This window comes from Cryptomeria japonica, chromosome 11 (genome assembly GCF_030272615.1).
Source record: "Cryptomeria japonica chromosome 11, Sugi_1.0, whole genome shotgun sequence".
NCBI lineage: Eukaryota > Viridiplantae > Streptophyta > Pinopsida > Cupressales > Cupressaceae > Cryptomeria > Cryptomeria japonica.
The window spans coordinates 481,987,216-481,996,362 of record NC_081415.1 but is presented as its reverse complement, the minus strand read 5'-3'; the positions used below and the strand labels follow the sequence as shown (position 1 = coordinate 481,996,362).

General features: G+C 36.6%; 1 protein-coding gene across 1 annotated transcript; it reads right to left on the bottom strand.

Moving 5' to 3' along the window:
- Window positions 1–729: 729 nt before the first annotated feature.
- On the bottom strand, window positions 730–4,754 carry LOC131069293 (uncharacterized). Its single transcript, XM_058004655.2, has 2 exons — window positions 4,378–4,754; window positions 730–1,180 (listed from the first exon to the last, which is right to left on the bottom strand). Exons 1-2 carry the CDS (start codon window positions 4,752–4,754, stop codon window positions 730–732), a joined length of 828 nt encoding a protein of 275 aa, XP_057860638.2.
- Window positions 4,755–9,147: the final 4,393 nt, after the last annotated feature.

The window sequence follows — 9,147 nt, the reverse complement described above, 5'->3', positions numbered from 1 at the left end:
TTCCACCTCTTCATCACAAACAACATCCAAGCATCTTGCTCACCCTGCTTGTACCCTAGTCATAAGCTTGTTGGTTGGCAACCACACACTATCAACACATCACATACTAATTGATGCTCTCCCCTTACCGGTAACTTGAAACACTAGGTGACATCAAAGATATCACATCCGATATGCATCACTGACAATGCTACACATACATCTCTTATACTGGTAGCCATCCTATACCGGTTGACATCAGTGACAACACAATACCAAAAACTCCTCAACATTCTTAATTGTAGCTTCCTCCAAACTCTTCATCTGCTCACCTACTGGTGTAATTAGATGTTCTAGTTTGTCAATGGGAGATGTGAAATTATCTGTGTTAGTCTCCGATAATAGACTAGACAATATATCAACAACAACCTGAATTGTTTGTGTCTCTTTCCTCTGAGCTCTCATAATTTTCTTTTGTGCCATAGATTGCATAGCAGATGCAATCTCCATCAACTCAGTAGGACTCATCATATCCATATTTATTGGTCCTTGAATGGATACCGTGTCATCATCCTCACCATCATCAAGGATCTTCTTTGATGTAAGTGACTGGGAGGTCACTTTCTGCTCATGCTCTTTTTCTTTCTTCTCTTCATCTTTTTGATTCTCATCTGTCTTTACCAATGGCTCTTTAGTTTTCTTAGAATTTGTATTCATCGGTTTCTCAACTTTAATCTATTCACTTTTCTTCTATATTTCTTCTGTATTCACCGGTTGCCCTGTAGATTGCTCAACATCAATATTTTTTTGCATCTCTTCCTTCTCCGGGGGATCAACAATTTGTACATCATCTATTTGTACATTTTCTTTAGTCTTAATCTCTTCTACATCTTTGTCTTTCTCTTCTTTACCATTATCTTTATCCTTACTGATGGAGATGTCTTCCGGTAACACTGTCTCTTTATCAATGATAATGATTATTTCTTTCTTAGTGTGTGTATCAACTTGTGAATCATCAAACACTATTTCATCCGTTATGATATCATCAATTTTCAAAGTATCAGGGAGATCTTCTCCCTTGATTCTCACTGGTTCCTCTTCTTCAGGCCCCAATCCTAAAAAATTCTTTAGGATTTCTTCAGTCTCATCTTGGATAGACTGAGACTCACCGATGAGAAGTCTAGTTAAACTCTTCTTTGTTCTAAACAATGATTTTGAATTATAAAGAATATTTTGTATATCCTCCCTAGAGGTTTTTGGTTGCAAATGAATAAGAACAAATTCAACTATTTATTTATCCTGCCTTATTGTTGCCTACCATCTAACTTCTAGCTTACTGTATAATGAATTAGGTATCTAGCCTTGCAATTCAATCAGAGCTTTACTATACTTATTCATTGACCAAACAAATGCATATTTGATTTGTTTTTGTTCTTCTTCTCCAAAATTGTCATAATGCCTTTTTACACCAACTAGTATTCCATAATTCCTTATTTTCTCCAACACTTTCTCTAGTTAAGTAAGTTTACTTACTAGTGGCTTACCAGATTTCACTGTTGATGTTCCAACCACCTTTGATTTCTTGCCACTGGGTCTCAGTTCTCTCTTTTCTCCTTCTGATTATGTTTGCTCTCCTTCTTCTTCAGCAACAACTCTTTTTGCTTGTTCCTACTTCCTTTTTCCAGTGGCTACCAGTGCTAGTAGCTTGTTTTCTTTACCTTTTATTTTGATTTGAATCTTAGGAGGAGGAGGGGGCTTCTCCTTGACAACTGTACTCCTTGTTTTCCTGTCGGTGGGTGTACTAGATGTTTCGGCCTTCTTAGCTTCAAACTTAGCTCTTACCTCATGAATCATTTCCTTAGTAAATCCTTATGAAACAACAAATTCTTCAACCTCTTTTCTAACTTTCTTTGCAATAAGCAGTTTGGCCAACTATGAATGTACCTAAATAGATTTCTCTCTAAAGGTTCCAAAGTTGGTTGCACTTGGATCTACCGGTGTAGATAGAAGATGATCAACATAGGCAATCAAAATATCAGATTCTACCACATAATCCATGGGCATCACCCATTAAGTTCTAGGGTCTACTGCCTCTATCTGACAAGTGTTAGTATCAACCATGAAACAGATAGAATATTCATACCTTTTAACAATATGCTTTGGTATTCTTTCTCTAGCATGCATTCTTTTATGGAAGTCTTTGAAATAACCCTAGATTATCTTTGAGAAATCATTTCCAAGCATTTTAATGTTGTTCTTTATCTGTAACATCATCGGTGTTTCCTCTAACCACGGAATATCATCAATATCGGTAAAGGAGTTCTAGAAATAGAAAAAAAAACCTATGATCAACCATCCAAGTTTAAATTTTTGCCTTTTATCCTTCTTAATAGATTCAAGATTTAGTATCAATTGGGTTCTCAAGGCTTCTGCAAGATCATAGTCTGCATTCTCCTTCAACATTTAGTAGGCAGTGTGAATTGCAACTCCAGGAATGCTCACCCTGTAACTGATGGCCATAAAAGCATACTTTACCTCAGGGTCTTCAATTTAATTTATAGTCATAGCATGACCATCCCACTTAGACTTTGTCAATTGGGTGACTTCATCCTTTGGGATTGTCCTTAGCACAGGAACTTCACTAGTTGCCCACAATTTGGTGACCCCATGAATATCTTCCTTAGTGATCTTATGTAGGTGATATAACCACATGAACTTATCATCTATCCTGCTCAAAACATATCTGATATGATCTTCTTTAAAATCATCAAGAAAGTTTATGACATGGTGAAAACCCTTGTCAGTAAGCCTTCAGAATTGATCCTTTATAGCTCCTTGCTTATCACACAAAGTTCGATACTTATTAAAGATAGAAAAGGTTCCTAAATCTTCTAGTTTGGAATGAATATAAGATCTGATGTCTTTGACATGCAATACACCATAGGGAACACTAGTTAGGGCTCCAACATGATCGATTTCAATTGACTTATGTGGATGCCTCTTGAATTTTGACTGAGGCCTTTCAGTAACATCTACAAAGTGTGGTGTATCCACTATAAGAACTTAAACACATATTTAGATTCTTAAATAAATACCATTCAACTTATTCATTGCTAGGGTTTCCAGCTTGAATACAGTTTCAACAATTCACTTCACTGCAAATCTCCTCAATCCACTAATAATTTTGCCAAATCAATAATCAACAACTCTTTAGTGCTTCAGTCGCTCTACAAATATGCTCTCGAGAATGTAAGGTAACAAATGAAACTGTAAAACATCCTTTTATTTACCTTTTACAAGCTACATTAAATGCAATACCGGTTGAACTTACCCTAATCACCGCTCAACCCTAAAACTCACTACCGGTTCTCATATCACATCAAACTTACCGCACTTAAAATCAACACAATGCATCAAAGTATGCAGATTTAACTTACTGCACACCATATAGGGGGTCTAGAAATGGATCTGACAATAAGCTCCCCCTAAGATTTATACACAACTTAGTTTACTGGTGAGAGATTCTCCACACTAGGTGAAGAATTGGAGTCTTATGATGGTTTCTCCTCACTTTTCTTCCTCTAGATCTTATTAATCTTGCTGCCGACTTCTTCTACATCAACCTTCTTCTTCCCTTTCTAGTTAGCAGACTGATTTACCGGTTGGTTCATTTGAGCTCTGTAAAACCTTGCAATATGTCCTAGTTTGTGACAATGATAACAAGCCATTCTAGATGCTATCCAGGGTCCAATATTGCCTCTACCAGTTCTTCTCCTGCAATTCAAAGCTACATGTTTAAAGTTGTGATAGATAGAACAAGTTATATTCTGTCTGTACTCCATTTCAAAAGGACTATATCGGTTCACATAAGATCTTTGCCAAGTAGGGTTTCTCTGATTATTGAAAGATATCTATGATTCACTAGTAGACCTCTAATTCATGAAATATCTCTGATTGTTTACTCCAGGCCTACACTCAATAGCTCTATGCCCATACTTGTTTCAATTGTAGCAATAACCATTAAAGGTTCTAGGCTTATATCCATTATATGCATTAGGTCTATATCCATCAACAATACTGGATCTACTTATACAAACATTACCAGTATGACCTACCTTATGACAATTGAAGCATACTAGTTTGTAGGGTTTCTTACCGGTGTTCAACTTGGTCTTAAGTGTAGATTTGTCTTCATGCAAAGTGTCCTTGGTACCGGAAGGCTCTCCTTTCTCAAAAGTTGTGTATCCCAAGCCTTGTGTCTCTCCTTTCTGCCTCTGTGACTGAATCTTCTCATCAAGCATAGTAGTGCTCTTGTTAAATTTAGCAAGTATCTCATTAGCATTAGCCAACTCCTTAGTAAGATCTTCATTTTTTTTCATAAAACTTTCTCTAAGAGACATAGCCATGTCTAGATTAGCCTTTAGTTCTTCTTTTTCTTCTTTTTCCTCTTGAAGGTATGCAGTCAGGGTTCCAACCTCTTGTTTCAGCTTAAAGATCTCATGCTCCTTCTCTCTAATTTTGTCTTCAACAGTCCTCCTGGCTTCCAACTCTCTCCTTAGATTTGACTTCTCATCATTCATTTTTTCCACCTCATTAGCCAATGCATCAATGTTTGCTTCCTCAGATGAACTGTTTTCACTAAGTTCAAACAATAATTCAGCCAACTCTCTCCTCTTAACCAATGAAGATTTGTAATTGACCCTTAATGCACCTAGGGCTTCTTCAAATTCTGCAAGCCGGTTAGACAACTCTCTATAAATCATTCCTTCCCCCATGTTAGCCTTAAGGATCCTTCAAAAGTGGTTAAGCCTTAAGGGAATTAGGCTTTGATACCAATTGATACTTATAAGGCATTGAGAGGGGGGGGTGAATCAGTGCAAGAAAAAACAATATAAATCTGATCACCACTTTAACCAACTTGAAAATCAATATGCATGCAAGCAATAAAAAAACATAAGCAAACACCTAATAAAGCATGCAACTCATAACACAATGATTTTCATGTGGAAACCCAAATGGGAAAAACCATGGTGGGAATTAGTACCCACAAAGATCAACTATCTGTAGAATAGTGATCTAATTGGATAAGGTCTTACAATACCCTGTTAGGGGCACACTCGGTTAAAAGATATTACAATAAGGCATGTTAGGACCAACCTTGTTAGGAGCTACCCAACTATGAGATTTCAAACACAAGCTAATGTGTCACCTGGTTAGAGGATTTAAACCTTCAAACCTATTAGCATTAACCTACATATAGCACCTTTGTGCCTGATTAGATCCACTTCAGTTCTTCTTCTAACACTGACTAAACATCAATACAGAGCTTTGCCTTTCACTACACAATCAAATTCTCATTCTAGATCTTTCATCTGATACATCATCACACAATATTCATCTTTTTATAGAAAAAAATCTATTAAGTTGGCTAATACTCTTGGAATAATTTCCTAGGTACATTGAACCTAGTCAACTTGCACAACATGCTTTCCTTATGTCGAAAAAATATTACTTAAATAAAAAATATAACATTATATCTACCGGTTTACCGATCTAAGTAACTCTTCTCTACCAGTTTAACTGTTCTTCCTAACTGACTACTCAGTACATCATAACTCACTCATTCCATAAAATCTGTTGATGCGGTTCCATTCATAGACTCCTATCAGTACATCATAACTGTTCTTGAACGTAGCACTTTTCTTGTTTACCAGTTTCGTGTCTTGTTTACTTGTTTGCTGTCTTATTTACCGGTTCACTGTTTAACTGCTTCCACTATCGGTTAGGCTTTACTTACCAGTTGGACTAAATGAATTAGATGACTAACAAAACATGGTTTCCATCAATGACAACACAATTCAAGTCATCAATCAACCTATTACAACTCTATAATCATCATCAAGCCAATAGTTGTTAGATCTTGTCTTTCAAGTCCTTACATTCACTAGTGAAATGGCCAAGCACTTGATGATATCGAAAGAAATAATATTTTTATTTATTATCCTTATGAGACTTCTTACATGTAGGAGGAGGGAGAATAATCAAGCAAGCTTTAAGAAGCCACAACAAGATAAGCTCTTGATTAGATAAAGGATGAGGGGCAGGAAGTAACCCTTTCTCTTGTGGAGAAGGTCTTGACCTCTCACAGGAAGGAGATATAAATATAATGGATGATGGAGGACAAGATGAAGATGGATTAGGCTTGTAACCTAAACCCATTATAAAAAAACACGATTTTGGCTCCAAAGGCACCTTAACACCTTAACCCAGGTGCCTGAGACCATTTCCTTTATATCCATACTTGGAAGCGATATTAAATCCTAGACCATAACATGATTACAACTCCTCCAAAGGGGGAGGATCACCTTTAATGGTGTAGCCAATGGTGTTCACATGAACCTGAGATACATAAGAATAATCATCTTTGGTACCAAGTGTGAAAGATTTTTTTGGAAGTTTAAGGTGGGTAGGGTCGACCTTGTATCCGCCAACATGAAAATCAATGAAATCGAGGGAACCCCAATCGTCACCTAAAAATGCATTCACTTTAGATGAAGAAGATAATTCAATAGAAGATGTCTTATTAGGAGTAGAGTTAGAGTTTTTTACTTTTAGGGGATCTGCCTTAGAAGGATCCACTTTGGGAAAATATTGTTTCTCAAGTGATTCCTTCTTCAGGACTTCTTCACCCTTTTGACTTTCCTTTTTAGGGGAGACGACAGAGGCAAAAGTCATCACTGTGGAGGACAATGTTTGAACATAATTTTGAAATGAAGGTGTAACTGAAATCTGACCTAGTGCCGCTACTTGACATAGGTGCACAACATCAGGTTCAACCTTGATTGTAACCACTTGATTATTTTCCACAAACTTCACTGAACCACGAAGCATAGAAGAAATAACTCCTAAAGAATGAAGCCATGGTCTACCCAAGAGGAGATTATAAGATGCAGGACTTGGAATTACATATACCAGAGTCAGAATAGTGACAGGCCCAACCTTCAAAGGCAAGATAACCATTCTTAAAGCACTTTTTCCACTATTATCAAAACCACGAATAAACAAAGAAGATGCTACTAGGGAGTTTGGATCAACCTTAATCTTTGGTAATAAATCCACACTGCATACATTAAGCGTGAAACTTGTATAAAAAAGAGATCATCTAATTCCAATGTCGTTAACATGAATAGTTATCATTAATAATGGATCAGCTAAGTTCCTCACTTTCGGAGGCTGAAGTTCATGGGGATAGAATGTCATATTCGGCAAGCCCGCATGAATATGATCCATCAACACATTTACATCTATCATCCCAGCAGAAGAAGGCAATAAGATGTTTTGCAGAGCTTCTTTTAGCATACCGTGATAAACAAGAGCAGTCTGAAGAAAATCCCATAGTGAGATCTTAGCGGGAGTAACACAAAGTTTCTCAATAAGATCATAATCACTAGGTCGCTTAGCCACAAGTGGAGGTGCTTGAGGAAGATCTAGTTGAGATGGTGGTAAAGAAGATAGTGGATGATCAAGATGTTGCTTATTTCTTCAAGTGTTATAAGTATGGGCTACCATTCTATAAGAAGGAGCCTTAGATTGTGCATATCTTGTAAAAATATCTGGTGAGTCATTTTAAAAGGGACATCATGAATAGATTTTACCTTCTTTGGAGAAGGACTAGCTTCAGTCACATGAATGATTGGTCTTTTAGGCCTTTTAGGGGCTGCAGAGACATAAATGACATTCACAGAGTCATTATGATATGTAGAAGATTTAGATGAAGGAATTTTCTCAACATAAAACTTTGGAAAATCAAATACAAGTCAAGACTCATCATTCACTAATGCATCATCTCTAGAAGAGAGTGCACTAAAATTAAGAGATGGTAGAGTAACACTAAGAAATGTGTCAATGATGTCATCCTCTTGTAACAAAATATCCTCTGAAACAAAAGATATATTACGCGAGGGATCAAAGGCATAGAGTGACATAGGCAAAGCTAAGTCACCATCACAAGCATGACAAGGAACATAATTAGTACTTTGAATAAAGCTAGAAACTAAGTTAATAAAAGAAGATAACATATGCATTTTTAAATCAATAAACTTAAACTTAAGAGAAAATACATAAATTTTTCGACCGAAGGCTGACGAACCATTAAATGGGGTTTGGGGCAGTACCCCAATTTTTTTTTTTTGGAAGAAAGGGGAAAGATTTAGAATTGTCATTTTTTTTAAGGGGGAAATTGAATAAATGAAGGAATGATAAATAATTCTTTAAAAATAATACAGAAGAAGTGTTCACGTCAGGTTCATCAAAATGTAGAGGAGGGGATTTGTCACCTCTAAGATGATAAATCTCAAATGACAAATCAATCTGCCGCTACCTCACTCAAACTGGCGCTAAGATGAGCTAGGGGATAGAAACAACAGAGTTAAGAAGTTAACCACAATATGAGGCTCTCAGACAACTCTGTCAAGGCTTTGTCTAAAGGATGAGCGTGCAGGTCTAGGATACTGGTGTGACGTGTTGTCATCTTGTATGGACGAGGTACAAAGTTTGTACAAAAGGTTCCAAGTGCAACTATAATGCAATAAAAATACATAAAATAATGAATCTAAGCTAGTAAATGTGATATACGAAATAACCAAGATAAAATGGAAGGAGAAAAGGGAATAAAATAGATAAACAAGAGGTACATGCTATGAAGCCTCCAACTAGATAAATCTTCTCTAATGCAACCTGCACACAAGCCAAAAAGAAAAAATGTTTGGGGCTGCTTGGGGACTTGCCTTAGTCAAATCCCTATTTTGGTGTTTCCACCTCCACAGACAACCAGATAGATTGATAGAATAAAGATAAATGCAAGCAAAGATAAATGAAAAATGACAATGATAGATGATAGATGATAGAAGAGGGATGTGATAAATCCCAAGGTGCTCAAAGATAGGATAAATAGATAGATATTACCAAAGAGGCTTGAGAAAGCCAAGAGAGTTGCAAGAGAATACTATGAGAGCTTGAGAGTTCTGTAGAAAAATAGAGACTATTGTAGCAAGAGAGAGAGAGCTGGAGAAAACTATGTGAGTCCAAAGAACAAGAGAGATTGTATGGAGGAACTAGAGAGCCTGAATGAAGAGAGATTATAGATTAAAAATGAAAGAAGAGGAGGGA